Source organism: Mercenaria mercenaria, chromosome 14, assembly GCF_021730395.1.
Source record: "Mercenaria mercenaria strain notata chromosome 14, MADL_Memer_1, whole genome shotgun sequence".
In the NCBI taxonomy this organism is placed as follows: Eukaryota; Metazoa; Mollusca; class Bivalvia; order Venerida; family Veneridae; genus Mercenaria; species Mercenaria mercenaria.
In genome coordinates, this window is record NC_069374.1 from 35,229,665 (window position 1) to 35,251,894 (window position 22,230).

The window sequence follows — 22,230 nt, forward strand, 5'->3', positions numbered from 1 at the left end:
CATATAAGTACGTAAATAAGTTATTTTTTCTCTTTGGAATGGTGTATCATGGACAAAAGTCCAGTGTCATTTGCCTTCAAAATCGCCGTTTAAAAAATCGAATCGAGGCGCAAAGTTGCCAACCTGGATCTCTTTCAGAGATCTACGATCACTTCAAGAGATCTAACCGGCACATATATTTCGTTGATAGAGCTTCAAGCACCTGTGGTTAATGAACATGTTCATAACGGCCAAATTCTTGATATATGGCGGTTAGGTCGGCCTAAGTAATTGGTAAATCTTAACCATGTGTAATAGGAAATTTCTTTGTTTCAAGTATATTCAAGTCAACCCAAGTCAATTCAATAGTAGTTGTATATCTCATTTATATGAAGCCGTGACCAAGTTCTGCCAAACATAGATCACATTAATTGCGCTAATACTTTAGTAATAGGAATAACAACTTTAAAGACACTGATCTCCAGATTTTGGCTAAAACTGATCATGCTTGGTCTTATTACGAACATTAGAACATGAGGTTTTGTTTCTAAACAATCTTAAAATGTCATATCGTGAAAAAGAACATGCCCAAGTCGGGAATCGAACCCGGACCGCCGCTGCAACAAATATTTCATGCATTCTTGAACAATACAACACGGAGAAATACGTACTCAACATTTTAATTAAGGCAGTTTACCTCCGGTACCCCTTTACAAACGCTTTTCAATAATCTGAATGGATAAATGGTAGAAACAAAGTATTTCTTACGTGTTTCCATAACATACAATCTGTCATTAACTAAGTTTCAAAGCCTTCATAAGAAATATAGCAAACAATGTCTATTATATAACATTTTCTTTTTTTTTGTTCTCGTACGATCTGGAGGTTCTTTTAATGGTATTACTATTGTGCCAAGCTTCAGTTCTGTTTCAGAAATGAATATCTGAAAAAAAGAAAGAAAGCACGTAACAAATAAAATGAGTCTTCAGCATGGCAACCCGCCGAACGTCGCTGTGTCGTCGCAACAAGAGTCGCCCCGCAGAACTTTGCTTCGACAAACGTCGGCTCGCCGAACGTCGCCCCACTGAATGTCGGCCCGCCGAACGTCGCCCCGGCGAAATTCTCCCCGCTAGACGTCGTTTCGCCAAACGTCGTACTGTAAAACGACGCCCCGTTTGACTTTACAGCCCAGGTTTTGCATGACTCTAGCCATACAATTAAGGAAACAAAACGGTTTGTCTTCGAGTTTTGGAGTAACTTCTCAGAAAAGATTTTGATTTGACATAACTCTTGTCCAGACCCCACAGCAAAATGTGACATTGACTTTTCTGACAGTGGTCTGGTGTTTGCTCGCGACATTCAATCTCAGTGAGACAAGAATAAAGTATTTTTCCTATACACGTCACAGTCTTCTTGTATAGGGATTTCCGGTGTTTTCACCGATGCTGGAAATATCCATCTTATACCCGGCGATATAAAATGACTCTCGTGCTGTAGATGACGTATAACGAAATACATTTATGTAGTAGATTCGTGCTGTATTTTTTTACGTTTATGTAAAACTAAGCAAAAAGTGTTAATTTGCAAAAACACCGGCACGATAAAACAAAACTGGAAATATTACGTTGCTTTTGTCTTTTGTAATGTCAGGAATTACTCCTTGTTTACGGACGTATGGTTCCCGCGCTTTTTTTAATACGCCTCTGTGAGAAAAAGATCCTAGAAGAAAGTCATTTGTTTGATTTTATTTTTACTGTTAGTTGTTGAATATGGCATGCAAGAAAAATATTCTATAGCTAGATGTAGGTGCAAATGGAAATATCCGGCTCACTGGTAACTGTTTAAGCAGCAACTCGGCATCGCCTTGTAACTGCCTAAAAAGTTACCCTCAAACCGGATTTTACCATCTGAAACTACAATCAGTGAAATAATCTTATAATAATCTGACCCGCTTGACCCAGAACATTCAAACCTCGTACAATGACTGGGCTTACAAATAAGATGATCCTTTTTGTTTTAACGGTCAATGGTCAAGGTCACAGGGATCTGAACATTGGAAGCTATTTTTACATAGTAACTTCAGAAGCACTTTCAGAGCCAAAACCGATGATTTGGTTTAAAGTGTGGATGACCCTTATGCCCACCCCACTACCTTTTCAAAGGAGCGGAAGAATCTTGCTTTGCATAGTCATGTTGGTCGGTCTGTCAGTATTTCGGTCTGTCGGTAGAGCCAACGGTCTTCAGCAATGATCATTTCAAGGTCCTTTCTCAAGTTTGTTCAAATGGGAGCACTTGGTCCCTTTTAGGGGCCGGTAGAGCAACACCAATTAATAACTTCAAACGACTTCTCATGAACCGCTCAATGGATCTTTATCAAATTAGTCTGTAGCAAAAACAAAAAGAAAAAAAAAGAAGAGGAAAATCTTTAAACCGCTTCTTCTTATGAACCGCTTCATAGATCTTTATCAAACTTGGTCTGAAGCATCGTTGTATTCTGGGGGCTATTAGAGCTAAAATGAATCCATGGATTGATTACCATTAAACCTGGTATGCAGAATCATTTTAGGTCCACCTTCAAATTGTTCAAGGTCAAATAGTCATAGTCAGGTGAGCGACTTAGGGCTACGATGACCTTATAGTCCCATAACTTTCCTAAATATTTGTTTTCCATCAAAACATGAAAAATACAAGAAAGACATTTTACTATTTTGTTGTGTTTAGAAGTAATTCAGTATTTCAATACAATTTGACACAGAAATACATCATTCCTAGGAATCAGGTAAATAATCAGGTTTTACCCGCAAATGTGAGGATAGATTCTTTTAAATGAATAAACAGATAATTTTCTTTTTTTGTGTATAACTTGCTTAATACATGATCTATCAAAGGAGACAAATATACCACACCTTGCGACGCTAATTTTTGCAACTGTTGTTTCCCTTCTATTAAAATATTTATGAATGTTCGAGATTCTTGAAGCAAATAGCTCCTCAGGTAGAAATAGACATGTCTTACATATAATAGCGCTGTATGATTTGGAAGTTAATTAAACACATTAACATTAAATTTTAAACTTTGTTACTCTTGGTTTTCAATCTTTAAGCCGTCTCCATCGGGAAAGACGCTATGCACATATTCCATACGGGGTTTGCCTTTTCAAAGTGAATATCTGCAGCATTTAATCATGATCTGATCGACTAAAAAAACACATACCATGAAGCCTTCCACAAACGAAACCATACGTACAGAATTCACTAAAAGATTTGAAAATCTGCTATTAATGTAATATGTTCTCACAGCTGCTCTAAACATCGTTACACGATGTCACTTGGTGTGCCCGCTTTAATGTGACAAAATAAACTTGTCATTTTGTCGTAGCAACAACCACTATCTTCAGTTGTTATTATTTTATGATGACAATCATGTTTATTATCTATCAAATCATGTTCTGTCCATGTTTTACATAATTACGCGTAACAACTCTGTGTTACAAACATGTTGTTTATGGTGTTTTTGTTTTCTGTGCATGTATTGTTCATTTCACATGCGCATAATTACACGTTCGGTGCGTCTTTTTTATCATAAATCGACCAAGACAAATATATCATGGGCGCTGATCGTGTTATTTTATGTAGATGTGTCAATTAAAATAAATAACACTGATAGCTGGTCAATTTGTTTTAGCAGACGCAGTAGTACGAAACATGAGGTCGTGAGTTCGAGCCCCCGCTGCACTTACTAAAGTTACTAGCCCTCGTGTGCGAATCCCGGGAATGGTTGCCTTATACTTTGCATGCCAAAGAATAAGGGTATCTTCTCTATTTAGAGTGTATTCTTGATTTTGTTCTATCCCACAAATAAAATACTGACAGCCTTTTAAAACAGTCGTTCATTTGGGCTACCTTGGCGGCTATAAATAAGCTTAAATACACACACAATACCTAAATAGCTTTAGTCCTTTCAAATTACATTACGGGTAGTTTAATTTTGTTTTTGTTTTGGGTTTAACGTCGTTTTTGCAACAGTATTTCAGTTATGTAACGGTGGGCAGTTAACCTATCCAGTGTTCCTGGATTTTGTACCAGTACAAACCTTTTCTCAGCAAGTGACTGCAAACTTCCCCACATGAATCAGAGGTGGAGGACGAATGATTTCAGACACTATGTCATTTGACCTAACTAAACTAAAGGAACCAGCGTGGGAGCCATCTGGTCTAGTCGCGTAATGGCTGCCAGGTATTTGAACACTAATTTTTCACTTGGCATGGCAACAGAGGTCTAAATTGAAGCTAGTTTCTGATTAAATTTCATTGTGGATGTATTTTTGACATATTGGTAGGAAAAATGGGAGAGCAGGTTGTATTTGGTGAAGTCAAGCTCAATTTTAGTATGAGTAGTACTTCCAGGTCACAGCAGTGTGATTTTGATGTCAGTTTACAGTAAGCAAATGTGATCATAGAAATCTCTCTTAGAAGATACATGACCCCTACTTTTCTCTTCATTTTATATCAGCTTTATCATAACTCTTTAAAATGAGGTAAGGATTTGTTCTCTGAAATGGGTCTAGCTATGTTTGGTAGCTCTTTAAAAAAGGTCAGTTTTATATAGAATATATAGGAAAAACTATTTACCTTATTGTGACCTTTTATTAAATCGTCACGGAGAACATACTCACGACCCCGTGATCCGTATATCTGAGCTCTCCATACAGGGCTTGCACAGGTAGTTTAATTTAGTTAACACTGTAAACCACTTTTTGTTTATTTACAAGCGTTTATTATTCGATGATATAGTATTGTCCGTAAGTATTGACCTGGCACTCGTGGATATTCCGTATATTTCCGTAAATTAATTTTCGTGTCCGAACATAAATAGCGATTTAACTAAATGTTATATATATCGTTCTTAATTGATATACTGGCACATGTGCAGGTAGCTATGCGGACAAAGCGTTTACCTGCCAATATTAGGATTGTGGGTTCGAGTCCTATGTCTGACCAATTTTTTTCTCCCAAATTTGATATGCAGACTTACTACTCATTTGATCATTTATGGGTCATTTATTACGAGAAAACAATTAAAATTCATGAAATACGATGCATAAAATAATGTAAACGATAACATTACAATTTATTATACCTCACTTTTGTCTACAATGATAAAATCCCATTACCCATAAAAGAGATATTATCACTATCAAACACATTTTCAAACTTTTTGCCACGTGACCGAGCGAAAGTGACTGTCAGGTCATGTGACCGCGCTGATATTTTGAATGTCATATAAGGGCAAATAACTGCTTCAATGTTTTCAGCCAAATCATGAAATGATTGCCTCCCTTGTACACATATAGTAGTGACGTCACTGTTTAATGTGTAAACAGACGATTCAGACAAAAGTTAAAACAGTTGAATTAAATGAATTAAAAACTTTTTTTTTACTTTTTTATGTACTTAATTTTGTTCGGTATAATAAAATAAATATCATATGGCAGCGTGTGTGACATTGATATTGTCAACCCTCGAAACAGAATGTCACCACTCGGCTTTCGCCTCGGGTGACATTCTGCCCTCGGGTTGACAATATCAATGTCACACACGTTGCCATATGATATTTATATAATATTAAATTAAAAAAAATCTATTCAGTAAGTGATTTCGAACCCGTGGTAACGTGCGTGGAAGTCAGACACCTTACTTCTACGCCACCATGTCATCGATTAACTTTACATGTTATTTTAGTAATGTAGGTACTTTCAGGACACTAAACGAAAACGCCCGAAAATATTGGCGAAGATTAATGAGTGCCAGGTCAACACTTGCGGACAATAATACACATACTGCCACATAAAAAGCTATATTTGGAAAGTTATTAAGACTCTCAAAATGTTGTGAACCTACGTTTCAAATACTGAGCTAAGGGTGTGAAAGATTTGTCTTTCCAATGATTAATGGTGTTGAGCATGTTTCCAATTTGAATATCAGTCTTTTGATAGCAAAAAACTTTGTTATATTAATTTTGTACTTAATTACATCTCCCTTCTATTATCTACGTGAAGACTATAAAAGGAACCACTTTAACCCGTCATGTCCCGTTCAACTCTGACCTGTCCCGTCCCGACTTTTGAACAGAGACAAAGATATAGATATGATGATTTTGAAACTTAAAAGACACTTTTTCAGAAATGAGACAAAATTACATTTCAGGTTCAACAACTCTTTCTAAATTATTCCCCTATCCTATTGGAAAATGTTCCAGAATATTTCCTTCAACCGTTTTTTTTGCACTTGATTGAAACATCACACAAAACTTTTCATAATGCAATTTACACATTTTAAAGTCCCATTACTCTGCCTAAGTCAAGCCACGAGCCCACGATTACCGGGTTAATTGGTAGACACTTTAACCAATAGGCCACCGCTCTCTTTAGATACCTTTGACAAAATTATATTTTGATGTTGTTGATAAATAACCATTAATGTTTTAATGCAAATTAATTACTTAAGTTATAGACGTAAAACTACATTTGTAGGACTTTATACTGTAAGAGGTTATTTGCAAACTTCAAGATAAATGCGTAATTAACGAAATTTTAGCTGTTTTATGAAAGGTTAGTTTAAGAGTATATAGTGGTAAATTATTCACCAGCAAAAGAAATGACGGGGCCATTTGGATATTTTATTGTAGATGTGAAAACTCGGAAAACTATTGCAATTTGTACCGTAATCATTCTCGCGGCGTTTGCGCTAGGAATTGCAATCGGTTACGCCGCAGCAAGTGGACAAACGTCAAAAAGTAATCACTATCCGAAGAAAGCTTTTAGCGGGGCGGTTAGAAGAGCATGCATCGACTCTATGCCACGAACTAATACGACAAGACTGTACAAGCAGCGGTACTTTGAAACCAACAATGGAAAGTACAGATGTTTAACAAGTTCGAATGCCTGCTGGGACAATGGGCTACCGAGAAATTATATCGCGTACCATTTGAATGAGAACATGATCATAATGGATGGAAAATTAGACGAGAAGGCTTGGACAGAGGTACGTCGTAGTTCCAACTTTGTTTATTTCCCTATGCTATTGTCACGAAGATTAACCTATTGAGTCTTTATGCCACTTTAGATTGAACACTTAACATCACGTCGATAATTCTTTTTAATGTAAATGTGATAAGAGCTAATTTATATTTTTTCTTTCATCAAAGGTTCCGTGGAGTGAAACCTTTGTTGACCTGCGCAGTAAAGCCTACGCACACCCGTACTACGTCACGAAGTTTAAAATGAGGTGGAGCAACGATCGGCTGTACATCGGGGCCTTTTTGCAAGATAAAGATCTTTGGGCCACATTCACATCTCATGATTCCAAAATATGGACAGAAAATGGTTTTGATATTCTACTTGATGTAGATGGTTCAATGTTTAATTACAAACAAATAGAAATAAATGTTCGAGGCGCCATGATGGATTTGTTAATGTACAAATCATACTGGGACGCTGAAGGGAAGAAAGTCCACAACATGAGATGGGATTCAGGTGCAAAAAGGGCAGTTTATTATGAAGGAACGATTAACTCGCCATTAGACAAAGATAAATACTGGTCCTTTGAACTGTCTCTGCCGTTTAGGAAGCTGGCAGAAAACTCACGACGTTCTCAACCACATCCCACTGAAAATGAGGTTTGGTTCGCAGAGTTTGCTAGACCACAGCAAAACCTGCTTATAAATGAAAAAGGCCAGTATGAAAAGGACCCAAACGGTACTGAATTTTGGTGGGCATGGCAGCCATGCTATACACTTCATGGACATCTGCAAGATCGTTGGGGACTTGTTCAGTTTAAAAAGTCAAGGACGGATAAAATCTTTAGATTTGAGAGATGGCATATTTACAAAGCCCTCTTCGAAATGTTAAATGCTATGAAACAGTATAAAGCTATAAATGGGTTTTATACAGATGAAATTGAAGAACTAGATGTCCCTCCATATCTCCTTACTCGCACGTGCGTAGACATACCCAAAATCGACATTTCGAAAAACAAAGCTGATGCTAACTTCAATATCACTATTAAGTCGATGCTTTTAACTAACACAGCTGCATTTATCCGGTCTGATAGGTATGTGTCATTTCTGTAATTCTTGAGCCTTTTTCCGCTTCGGCAAAACATAAAGCTATTATTAAAACATGTTCATCCAAAACCTATTTCAAAAAATTAAATAATAAGTTTAGGACCAGCATTGAAATCGATAATAATGCTGTTCTGGTAATCTAACCAAGTTAAAAAAATCAAATAAAAGACATCTCTGTTCACGGGAGGAAATGAATGAATAAATGTGTAAAACGTTTATGTCCATCTCCCGCATTAATACCGACAACAGCTGGACTGAAAACTGGAATATGAATGTTAAATGAATTGGTTCCATAATTTCAAAGGACCAGAAATAATTATATCACCAAGGCAAGGAAAAAGCTGACATTTTACGGCCGCCACAAGGCACTAAAAGACCGTTAATGAAATCATCAAGCTTTCATAAAATAAAAACAATTTCTTACGCAATTGCAGACTTAAACACCACAGAAGAAGTCTTATTCCATATATATTTCGTTTAGGTAGGGAATACCTTGTAACAGATACTTCATAATCGTTAAAATGTAATATTTTGTACAGTTTTTTCAAGTGCTTACTCTTTACGTTATTTGTATAAAATCACATGACAATATTTGAATGTATATGTTTATATTGTATGACAAAAACTGTACAGTTTACGAAAATATAATATTATGTCTATCTGTCTGTCTGTTTGTTGTTAACTACTGACAGATTTACTATTTGTTTAGCGTCAATATTGATAGAATCGGTAATTGGCGCTGTTGCTGGTTGGAGCATAAGTTCTGCTCTTTTGAAATTTCATTTACATAATGATCATGTAACCTCACACTTTCAATTCTCATGAATAGCGAAAATGTTCAACAGCAAATTCTATATAATAGAAATAAAAATAAAAATGTACTACCTGTTCTTTCCCCTCAAACTCTCATGTTATATCAAATATGAAATCACATGCATACTTAATATTTTACCAGAGAAGCAAATTGCTTTATCTTAGCCTTAAAAACGGTTGGTGGGAAATTACGTTTAATACGTGATGTTTACTACCGCCATGCTAATTAAGCATGTGAATTAATACAATACGATAAGTGAAGCGAGCGTTGTATCACCAGCGTATCTGCGCAACGTTTCATGCAAAAGGGGTATAATAGATAACACGAGCAATGGTTGCATGACGCGTAAAGTATCGGTTTTATGCCGATAAATGTTTCAGTTTTGTACTTTTTGTAACGATTATGACGACAGAAGATACAGAGATGCAAATTCGTAAAAAAATCAAAATATATATTTCTTTTTATTTGCGAATGATATATGACCAAATTAGCTACCTCAATTATTACATCAGCGTAAAAGAAGATTTTGAAATTTATGGACGACGAGTCTCCTCACAACGAACCAATATTGCGTTAAATAGATCACACAATGATAATACAGATTAAAGCAAGAACAGTTAAGACAAAACACTGGTGAAAAATAAACGACAGTAGGACTATTCTAAACAATTACAATTAGTTTTATGCATTCTGTAAGTATAAGAATGGATTTGATGTTTTGCTTCTCATTCGTCCGTTCACCTGGTTTGATACATAAACGTTAAATATTACGTTTATATAGCGAGACTATTTAGTAGAACCAGTACCATTCGGTTGTCCATCATACATTCACTAAATGATCTCATTTTTACTTTCGTCCCGCGAGGAAGCCATCTGTTCAACTGGTTCTACCATAATGTGTGACTGTGCGCAGCGTTAATGAACAGCAATTATAAATGCCTAGTACAGAATACAAGTATAGTAACTTACCGACACAAGTTACGTGATATCGCCTTGCATAAGCTAGATCGATGATTTCCTCATCACGTATCTCCAGTATTAACGTCTTTTACCGCATTTCTATAGTCTGTTTATTATTCAGTCCGTGATATGTGGAAAAGACCAGAAAGAACCCATGGTGAGTTTAATCTCACAACACCCTAGCAGACTGGCACTCCGACTGTCGTCCAGCTATGCCCCTGTAAATGCATATTTGATACAGGGTAAACAAAAAAAAAAAAAAAAAAAAAAAAAAAAAAAAAACAACAAAAAAAGAGCAAACGATGAATTGCTACGGTAACCATCAAGTTATACATCTTCATTGTAAGTGACATGAATACATGGCGCTTCAGTGAACATTAGATTGCAGTTTTATCCAAGGTCAATTTGTATTACATAAAGAAGGATTTTCAAAATGGCAGGTTATTTTATAGTGGATGTTAAAACCAGAAAAATTGTCATCGTTTGTGTAGTAGTAACGGTTGTCCTTTTTATAATCGGAATTATAATTGGCTATTTTTCCGGCCGAGGATCTAGTTCAACCACTGTTGTAACGCCTGAACAAAGCGTCGCTGAAGCAATAAAGTCTTCGTGCAGTGACGTGACGATAGACACACCGTCTGGGAAGCTGTTCCTCGACCGGTACGTTGAGCGGCATAGCGAGAAGAATATTTGTCTAAAATCCCCAGTGGACTGTTGGGACTTCGGGCTGCCAAGAAATTACATCGCTTACCATTTAAATAACAAATCCATCAAAATAGACGGAAAACTAGATGACGAGGCCTGGAATGAGGTAAATAATATAAATGCTTGAAAATGTTGTGCGTAGTCAAATTCACGATATTTTTTTCTTGTCAAAATCGATACAAACGCAATGTTCACTGCAAACATCATCGACGCTATTTCTTAAATTATTACTATTTATTATTAATTATTTCTTAAGAATTACTATTTCTTATATTTTAAAACTGCAAAACCATTTCATCAAATATATCATTTTCTTTTGACATTAAAATTCCAGCGGAAAATTTCAATCTAATACTTAGTCACATTTTTCTATTCTATAAATGATGCTGGATATTTTTTTTTAAAATTATCTTCAAATTCCCCCTTTTGAACCCCGTAAAGTTCACATTTTTAACTCGTGATATATTTTATTGATAAATATTTACTCAATTGTATTAATAACATAAAATAATTTGTTGAAACATATCTAAAGATAAAGATTTGTATTATAAAGTAATAAAGATGGAACTTTTTTTTGGTAAAAAACAGTAGCCATTTTTGCCCCCATTTTTAACACTTTCAGAGGCATTTGCAAGATGGCCAACATATATTTTTGGCTTCAGCATACCCAAAATATGTTAAAAAAGTATGTTGGACCAAATACTAACAAAATGCTTGTAACTTCTTAAATAAGCTTATATCTGCAAAATCGGACTAGGCTATATTCGACGTATTTAAAACTGGAAGAATATCTTTTTCGATGACTATCATAATTTTGTTTTTGCAAGATAATGTCGAAACCTCCACATGGAAATGTCACACAATAATTGCCGTGCAAGTTTGAAAAGGGAAATGCTATGAATAATCATATAAAATATACTCTAAAGAACATATGTAAAGCAGGTGCAGTTACCTGAACGAAAACTTTCAACACGATTGTATCAATGGCAACGAACAATGAGTATAAAGGTCTTTGTCACTTAAAATTGTAATGGTGGAAATATGAAACTTCTTGTTTTTTCACATACGGAAAGGTTATAAATATGAATAGAAAGGTTAAAGGTCCATTACTAAGGGAAAGTGAGTTGGCAATTTTTTTCATAGCCAGTGCATAGACTTCTGCAAGACACTAAATAATGAAGATTGGCAGGTCAAAATTTACAGAAGGTCTTTGGAACTCAAAGAAATGTATGTGTATTATGTTGAAATTTCAATGAATCGACAGAATGACCCCCCAGGTCTTTTTAACTTTCTTCATACTTCATAGAAAAATAATTGTACATATACTGCGATTTATTTCGAATTTCTACATACCAACTTTCATTTTCCAAAAAAATGGAATAGTTTCTGTGCTTTTTAAAAGAAATTAAAATGTTCACTTTCCTTAGTATTGGACCTTTAAGTTGTTTACTGAAATTATTATCAGAAGTTGCATTCAGATCTGGAATAACTTGATATATCAATGTTAAATATTTGAAATTGTTAAAGGTGTGTTTTGAACATGTTAAAATTGCAGATCAACAACGTGTGAAATAACTACAGAGTAGACGTCACCATTTATACTTTACCTCTAATCAAACAGATTCCTGAATGCAATATTTCCCAAAGTAAAAGAATAGCAGTTACTGATACACGAAATTATAATTCAGTCATTACTAAACATTTATTCTGATCATTTAGTTTCACAGTATTCGGCATATAGATTTCTACTTTTGTATTGTTAAAAAACAGGTTCCATGGAGTGAAGATTTTGTAGACATGCGCAGTACTGTATACCCTAAACCTTACTTAAACACAAAATTCAAAATGCGATGGGACAATGACAGAATGTATGTCGGTGCATATATCGAGGAGAAGAATCTTTGGGCAACACTTGATGCACATGACTCGCCAATATGGAAAGAGAATGGTTTTGAACTTCTAATGGATGTAGATGGCTCCATGTTCAATTACAAACAGATTCAAATTAACGTACTGGGTACGATGATGGACCAAATGTTATACAAATCACCATGGGATGCCCCAAATATCACTATAAGATCTAAAGAATGGCATCCGGACGCTAAAAAAGAAGTTCATGCAGAAGGAACGATAAATACGCCAGGTGACGAAGACAAATACTGGGGTGTTGAGATGTCATTTTCGTTTGCAAATCTAGCGAAAAATTCACAGCGTGTGCAACCAGTGCCAAGTGAAAATGAGGTTTGGTTTTTACAGTTCGGAAGGTCGGAACAAAACCTGACTGTCGTGGATGGCAAGTACAAGAAAGTTCCAAAATCAAAGCCTGCCTGGTGGTCTTGGGGTCCATGTTATGCCATAAATTTACATTTACAAGACCGCTGGGGTCTTGTTCAGTTTAAGAAAAATATGAACGATAAGAAATTCAGGTTTGGGAAATGGCATATTTACAAATCACTGTTTGATATGATGGATGCAATGAAAAAATATAAAGCTATCAACGGGAAATACACAACGGCAATAGAAGAACTTGATGTCCCTCCTTATTTGCTTTCACGTACGTGTGTTGAAATTCCAAAAATCAAACTTTTTAGTCGAGAAAACGAAACAATATTTGATGTCGCCACTAATCCTGTGTCAGATTTTGATGTAACAGTTCAATCCATGTTTTTATCTCATAAACCAGCTCACATACGATCAGACCGATATGTAACTTTTAAATGATAGGAACTTCGCCTTTAATCGGAGATATATGTAAATAACATATCAAGTTTGTACCCCGTTCAAATAACAAACGCTTGTGCATGTATAGTTGAAAAGTGGTATGAACCTATTTGTTAAGATCGGCATAGCAGTTTTACATATGTAGGAATTTTGCTATTTGGTCAAGTAACATCAACTTTTAGTAATTTAAAGTTACAAACCCTTCCTTAGTTTTATGTATACAGAATGTAAAATTAATATGCCTGTATGTTTAATATCTGTTTTATTATATTGAACGTAAAACAAGCTTCTAATTTACAAGTCGCAAACATGTGTCTCCAAGCTGGCCTAACATAATTACATTTTTATCTGTTGTCGAAAGAAAATACTGTGGTGGTAGCATGTTTTTAAAAGAAAACACATCCAGAGCCTGGTCATCATATTTTCTAAAATAAGAAACATCTACAAAAAAGCGGAAGTCCGTATGAAAATTTTGGAAAATGTACTGTGTTCCTGTTTGACCGTCTAGGCTTTTACGTCGCATACATGGAAAGTCGAAATCACAAACTATGATCATGGTGGAAGTGGAAATCAGAAAGGCGAAGACTTGAAACAACAGTACGAAACCACGATGATGGAAACGCAGTCTAACTCCCAGATTTCACCGTCGTGACGCCGTCTTTTCATCATCGTTATTTTGACTTTCGCCGTCGTAATCTTGACTTTCACTACTTTCACCATCGATTTTTTTCATCGTCATTTCGACTTTCATCTTCGTAGTGTCTGATCCCACTCTCGTCAGCCACATTTGAGCAAAGTTTTATGATATTTTTCATTTTTTGAAAATCCAGTTAGAGATTTATTTAAGCAAAAAGGTAAAAAATTCATAGAGTTAGATCCCTATTAGAAATGTATGTTTATCATTTTTATGAAATTTTGTAATTACTCCCTTATTATACAAACAAATGTATTAAAAAGTGGTCTACTGCATTTTGATTTCAATATAATTTTAAATTTTATATTTGCATTTGATAGAATTGGGCTATTCAACTATCTGAACCAAAAGAGAAGTTTTAAAACTGTAGGTCTTCGGAATTCATATATTTCCAGTACTATCCTGGTTGCGCAACCAAGTTAGGTAAAGGGACAACCAAGTTTAGTAAAGGGAGATAATAGCATTCCTTTAAACTTGCATTTCCAATGAATTTCCGCTGAAGATATATTTGTCAATGTAAATAATTGACAAATATTATACAATAGCTCTTATATTCATATGAATACTGAAGCGAAGTATGTTTTTTAAATATATACATATGCTGAAATAACTGTATCCCGGTTGTGCAACCAGCACAGTAAAATCAAGTTTTAATAATAGACCCAGTGAAAATCTAACACATACTAAACAGTCAGTGAACACAAATAAGTGTAAATGATCATTGTTAAACTTTCGACATAACCCATTACTTGATCAAAATCTGATTAAATACGATTAAATGACGTCTCGTGCGATAAACTTAGATATATACCTGCAGGTGTACAATGTTTATTGAAATTAAAAGTGAATAATCCCTTAACTCAGATGTGTAAACGTTGGCACTTCATGTGCACGTGCGAACGTTCGTGCTACACATATATTTCGGCATGGCACTTAAAACAGTCTTGCTGGCACATGTTGACTGTAATTTAAATTATTTTCGACTGTTATCATCGCTGTTTCAAGCACCGCCGTAGATTATAAAACGCTATGGTCAGAATGGAACGCCATAAAAGGACATTCAGTTCAGGTAGTTTTTATATTTAGCCATGTTTAATACATTTGATGAGGATTTTTCACATTTAGGAGTGAATTTGGCGCACTTTGTCAACAGCAAGCGAGTTGTTCTGATGTAATGTTTGCAAGGTATAATCTACGTTTAATCAGATTGAGCGAGATAACACAACGCAGGAAAGCAAAGCAGACGTATTAGGGTTATCTCCCATGCATTGCGAAATCCCAAAATGTCCTAAACAGGTGTCTTCATGACATTAAAATACTTAATGTATAAAATATGTACACGTCAGACGCATTTATTAACAATAGGAATTGTCTCAAGTTCTGTGTTGGCTTAAACTGGTTCCTGGTGTCAGCTTGTATTGACTTTAAGGTTTCATCTTAAGTTATTCCGAAAGGAAGTATGCTAATTAAGGTTACGTATAAGGTTTCGCAGATGTAACATTTGTCATACGTGTTAAAATCTAGAAACAATGTTACTTAAAAAGGCTATATATTTTCTAATACTGTTTTCGACAAGCTTGAAGTTTAGAACATGTGATCATGAACATAATATGCTATCAAACGTTTTCTTTACTGCTACGTATGGTCGTAGATAAAAAGTTCTTCATCAGCATTTGAAAATTCGACGTTATACTGATTCGATTTTCATTTCACATTGAACATACAGGGTTCTATAGAGAATATGAACCAAATACCATTGTGTCCGTTGTCCGCACGTGTCCGGAGATCTGCTCTTCCATCGCCAGTTCTCTAAATACTTCAAAAGACTTAAGAAGTCTTTTTGCATATTTTATATCTCTGTAAAACGTAGGACAGAAGAACAGACGGGCGAACGGACTAACAGACAGACGAACGAACGAACAGGCAGACGATCGGACAAACAAGCAGACGAACACTGTCTTTTTAGCGGTGCGGTCGAGTGATCCTAGTTTAATTCGGTCACGTGATGTATAAAGGAAGTTTGACACAGCTGACAGTTCAAAGTTTCATTACCTGGCGGACAGGCGCACAAAACCCGATTCTCACTTGATACAGAGTAAGTCCATTCCTCAATTAAAGATATTATGCAAGTAATTAACACGTAATAGTTAGCTGACATTTAGTAATAAAATCTGTAAAAAGATCCTTTGGAAGCAAAGAATGCAACCAAGAAAAATAATAGCAGACTCGGTTTGATTGAGTCTGTTCATGAGAGGTAATGAAATGTTCAACACCTCTCACGCCCCCCTAGCACCGGCTTAAGCGGAACTCTATTACACATATGTTGAATGGACTCCATGATCCCAAACGACCAGAAAATATAACAACACTGAATCAAAGTAACATCATTGATTAGCAATTAAAATAGTGTCGAACTTCGGTACCGATATATCTATACATGAATTCATGTGAGGTCGTGTTTTAATAATAAATTATCATCTTACAATGGGACAATTAAAGCAAGCGTAACACGTTGAGTATACGCATTTTTAGGCATGAAGTCAAATTGGAAGAAGAAGAAGTAACAGTAAATTTATAATTTTTATTTTGCGTCAGGGATGTCCGAGAGCTACTCGTGTCCGAGAAGTCTCCATGAATTGCAGTCTACGTGTTTGTTTCATAGTTAAAACACAACACCAGTGATACTAGTGATGGTAATGCACGGGGAATATTTTTTTCACTAGGTCTTGTTTTGATACATCTAAGAACGTAGATGCGAACTTCACACAAAAGTAACTTTAGCATAGGGTACGAAAATTTCGAGATCATCTCAACACCGCATTGGGAATCTTAGGTCTCAGTGCTTTTTTGACAACAGTCGGCCGCGTGTGATTTATATATTATACATCTTACAAAATACTTGCAATTATTTGCAATATACTGTTGTATTTGTAAAACATTTCTGAGTTAAAGGGGACTAATAAATGTAGAGTTAAATGTCCCACAGATACGTAGTGATGTCTCTTACATTAATTACTGAATCATTGTTATTTACATACTGATAATAATATGCATCGCCGTGATTTATTTGTAACCATATTCCTATGAATCCGTATTGTAAATATGACAGCTTGCAGATCGTCGACAAAAAAATCTCTTTTCCTTTTATTTTGCTGAATTTCTTTTATAGTTATTAACCATATGATTTGTGATATATTTCTCAAAATCCACAAGGTAATTTTCGGTAAATACATTTTGCTCTTTTCTTCGGAAATTCCGAAGTAATCAAACGTTTCTTCTTCTACTACTGCGATGCAAATTTTCTGCTATAACTAGTTTTTCACTGTAAACATTTCAACTTTTGAATTATTATCACGTCTCTTTCTAGAATAATGCTGCTTTCATCATTCTTTTTATTTATACTGCGCATGCGCGCGACCTTGTTCTTCCAGTATTCATTATGCACGTGACTACATAATTATCTTGATACGTCCCTTCATACCGAGTGAGTTTGGTGCGGCTCCTGACAACGTTGCCTGATTCTACCGACCTAATTTACATCGATGCTGAACTTCTTAACTCTAAACGTAATCTTAAGTATTATTTGATACAATCAACCCATACCTCAGGTTATTTTATGGCATGAACTACATGATTTAATATGCTTGTTAGGAGGCATTCATCACAATCCATGTCCCGTTAACATCTCTAATACACAAGCTTCTGTCAACAGATTCAACAAACTGTTCAGTACAAGGTTAAGGCCAACATTTTTTTATTTTCTGGTTTACGGGAGATTTTTCAAAAAATTAGGGTCGGGGGCACAAATAAAAATAAAAATAAAAGTCCCAATTTTGAGCAGTCGACCAAATAAATAAAAATAAAACATCCAAAAGGATACAATTTTTTTATTTTTTGTAAACCACAGAAAACGAAAGCTTGCAAGCTTAAAAGTCCAATACTAAGGAAAGTGAACATTTTAATTTCTTTTAAAAAGCACAGAAACTATTTCATTTTATTGGGAAATGAAAGTTGGTATGTAGGAATTCGAAATAAATCGCAGTATATGTACAATTATTTTTCTTTGAAGTATGAAGAAAGTTAAAAAGACCTGGGGGCCATTCTGTCGATTCATTGAAATTTCAACATAATACACATACATTTCTTCGAGTTCCAAAGACCTTCTGTAAATTTTGACCTGCCAATCTTCATTATTTAGTGTCTTGCAGAAGTCTATGCACTGGCTATGAAAAAAATTGCCAACTCACTTTCCCTTAGTAATGGACCTTTAAATTGCATACACACTCAAAAATGACCTATTCTGAACTGGTTTATATCTCATCATCTCAGTATACTGTTGTTTTCTTTATGTGTAGCTTGTATGAATAATGCCATTTTCAAAGTCACCAAGGATATGCACTATTTGTGTTTTTGTATGTATCTATTTTGAAGTAAAAATAGACTTGTGGAAACATTTTTCATTATTAAATATACATATATCACAGTTGACATTATCATATCATAAGACCACTGCATAATGTTTATTATTTAAACATGAATAAAAACTGTTTTAAAACGGGTATATGCAATGACTACTTTAGGTCTGCATCCTGCATATATGCATATTGATTGGCTGGAGATGGAGTCTTAAAAGACAGGCATCGTCATACTAGAAATGAAAAATTATGAATTGATAAATATTATGCACACTCAGTAACACTGGCTTTAAAATTAAATTGCTTTGGTTAAGGTTCAGTGGCTTGAATATTGTTTTATATTTTGCTGACTGTCAGTGCCACCTATATTGTATGACAAGCCAAAACAATCTGAATTTTGGTTCAGCTAAAATGTGTACAAAATGACAACCTTATCGGCCGATGTTCAGACAACATTATCAGAGATTTATAAGACCCTTCACTGAGATGGGACTTGGAATTAATACGTTATGAGTCCCAAAAAAAAAACATTTATTACTGGATATGTCATTATGTGTTCCTCAGTGTCAAAGGCACATGTGGCATAGTGTCTGAATGTTTGTCCCAAACATACTTTCAAAGGGTCTTCTTACAGATTTTGTTGATATACTTTATTAAGTGAACATGACAATATATTGCTCGGAGTTTCATGTTTCATAATCGATAATTATCTTTTGAGTTATAGTACCTGGCTAGAACTTGATCATAGAAAATATTGAGATAATCTTTTATATATGTCCAATATCTCCACTGGATTAGATTGTCTGTCACAAATATTAAACAACCGTTAATCAGGCTGGGCACATCTCCCAGTCTGGGTAAATTACCTCGTTCGGGGTAAAACAAGAACAATAGAAAAGTACAAAATGTTTGATAACTTTTTTATTAAGGGAGTGCTAATGTTCATATTCTTGGGTCAACTTCGTATGATATAAACAGTTGACAATATAATAATTTTTTAACAGATTTTTGTTGTAAAAAATTCAGATTTTCACCATTTTTTAACATATGCAAAATTGATAAAATGGTACATAGGCATATTTGTAATGATGATATAAAGTTTTAGTAAAAATATTTATGTTAGCACTTTAAAGAAAAAAGAAATATTTTTTTTTTTGTACTTTTCTATTGTTCTAGTTGTACCCCGAACGAGGTAATTTACCCCGATTGGGAGATGTGCCCAGCCTGTTAATCTGACGGTCCAATTATTTTGACTAGTTTGAATCTTTTATCACATGTATCATTGTCAAGCATTTGCAGGGACATGTCATTTTACATTGAAATTGCACTTTGTTTTGAACAGAACTACTGAAAATTGTGGTATTAGTATTTTTTCTTCTCTAACCCTCAAGACTTCAAAGTAAAAAAAAATATGTTTAGCAAGTTGATACTCACTTTTGCTCTTCCATTTTGCCATTTCTTTGGTTTCTTTCCTTTTTATCAATTGTGGTATTTTTCTGACAGTCCCACATGAATTCGATCGTTGTCCAATTATAGCGAGCGTAGCTCGCCTTACGGCAATGTGTAGGCGAATATAACAAAGGTGTGCCGAATGGGGCAAAGTGATGTAGCTGAAAGATTTTCCTCTCGTCTGGGCGCCGCCATTTTGTTCTACTTCCGTCAAAGTCGGGAAAATTGTTGTTGTTTTTTTTATTTTATATTTGAGTTACAATCTCTATCTTCATCAGGTGTCTTTAGTTTAAAAAAAATTATGTTATGGAAGTAATTTCAATTTTGCTTTTATTTTACGAAGTGCGTGTCCCTACAGGACAGGTGCTCACAGGAAATGCTTTGTTGGCAGTGAATACAGAACTTCATTTGATTGCTGAATAGTATCCATCACTCAAAAATAATGCAAGAAAGATTTCCAGTTGGTAGAAAAAATATGATTTTCTTTTAAAAGATCAAGCATTGACCAGAAAATGAGATAAAATGTAATAAATAAGCATAAAGCCATAAAAGAACGCCGCAAACAGGTAATGACGTCGCCGTGACACCGGCTTTCCATAAATTTTGCAACGTATGATATTCGCTGTTACAGGTATAATGACACTAAATTTTTGTTTCTTTTCAAGTGAATAGGTTCTCGGAATTGTTTTAAGCAGTGAATAGTTTCTTTGTCGTTTAAGCTACGCTCGTTCAGAGGCTTTGCCTTTTTCATATTAATATACAGACAACAAATCTTGTACATGTGATACGCCAGATTTTTCAACATCTGTACTGATAGTGAAGGCCATTTTTCGTAGGTGATTATTCCTAATGTTGGGCTTTAGGTGCCGTAATTTCTACTCAGATCCAATTTCTTTACAACACTTGTTATCTCTGCCAACTCATTCCAAAGATTATTGTCTGTAAACTTGTATATTTTTCCAATTAATTTCACACAATTTACATTTTATGCAGGCCGCCATTTTTCATGCGTCTACTGATCTAGATTAAAAACCTCTACCATACAGTTAAACTTTTATTTTTGGCAGCAGCAATTACGGACGGTCGGCGGGTAAAATGAAAATAAAAGTACTGAAAATGACTTTTATTTTTATTTTGTTTTGTCAAAAAATAGGGTCGGCGCTCCCGTAAACCAGAAAATTAAAAAATGTTGGCCTAAGTATAATGCACCTTAATATTATAAGTCTGTGCCCTCAATTAGACATTATTGAAACTGAAGCGCAACAAAGGCAATATCCTTGTTTTTTCAGAAACTTGATTAAACTGTATAGACAATGTCAGTCTCAAGATTTCAGTTTTGAACGACCTGTCACATGTAATCAGATAGGTAGACTAGGAGATGGAGTCATGATTATTGGTCGAAAAATAAGAGAGGATTTATCAATAAACGGACTAGTAGCACTGTTTATTGAAATAAAATACCAAAATGAGTTACTTCTTACCCGTAATTCTTACCACCCACCTATGTCAAAAAAAAAAAAAAAAAAAAATACTGACCATAAATAGTGGAGAACATTAATCCTTATCCCGCTAAATTTTATAATGAACTAGTCCATTTTTATATTTTGACAGTACCATTAACTCTTAAAAGGGGTTTCCTAAAAGATACTGACTGAATTGCGAACAGTGCAGATCATGATCAGACTGCACGGATGATCATGATCTACTCTTGCCGCAAAGGCAGAATCAGTCGTGCCCAGTATGATAAGGGTTAACAGGTCCTATAACACCCATACAGGCAACATTATTTTCACCAGAGACTGTAACTAGAACCAAACTGATGATAATTCTACAAAGTGAACAACATTATTTCCTTCTATAATACATCCGAAACAATTACTGATTACTGAATCGGCATATTTTAATGAACATTCACGTTCTTTAATCTAACAGTCCTATCATTTTTGATTTGAAGTTCAACAGACAAATAATAACGTCATTCAAAATCCGTATTTGATATAAGGCAAGCAAAGGTTGAATAGCAATAAACTCACCATTGTGGATAACAACAATTTAATTTGGTGAGGCTTTTCTCAAACAAACAACCGCAGTATGTAACTTGATCATAAGTCATGTCGGAGGCTTCAACTTACGAATTGTCTCAAATTTAAGCTGGCGTAAAAAGGATTAGTGTGGTTTCATCTTAGATTATTCCAAAAGTTCGAACTTAGTGATAAGTATGTATCATAAAATTCAAAGTAGGATATCTTTACATTTGTTTGTTTGTTTTGGGTTTTACGCCACTCAGTTATGTAACGGCGGGCAGTTAACCTAAAACGTTTTCCTGGATTCTAAATTACCAGTACAAACCTGTTCTCTGCAAGTAACTGC

General features: G+C 34.9%; 2 protein-coding genes across 2 annotated transcripts; both read left to right on the plus strand.

Moving 5' to 3' along the window:
* The first annotated feature begins 6,448 nt into the window (after positions 1 to 6,448).
* LOC123528165 (uncharacterized) lies at positions 6,449 to 8,763 on the plus strand. The gene is made up of 2 exons (XM_045307904.2): positions 6,449 to 7,021; positions 7,185 to 8,763. Exons 1-2 carry the CDS (start codon positions 6,635 to 6,637, stop codon positions 8,106 to 8,108), a joined length of 1,311 nt encoding a protein of 436 aa, XP_045163839.2. The 5' UTR covers positions 6,449 to 6,634; the 3' UTR covers positions 8,109 to 8,763.
* Positions 8,764 to 10,201: 1,438 nt separating this feature from the next.
* On the plus strand, positions 10,202 to 14,271 carry LOC123527254 (uncharacterized). The gene is made up of 2 exons (XM_045306599.2): positions 10,202 to 10,687; positions 12,352 to 14,271. Exons 1-2 carry the CDS (start codon positions 10,310 to 10,312, stop codon positions 13,300 to 13,302), a joined length of 1,329 nt encoding a protein of 442 aa, XP_045162534.2. The 5' UTR covers positions 10,202 to 10,309; the 3' UTR covers positions 13,303 to 14,271.
* The last annotated feature ends 7,959 nt before the right edge of the window (positions 14,272 to 22,230 follow it).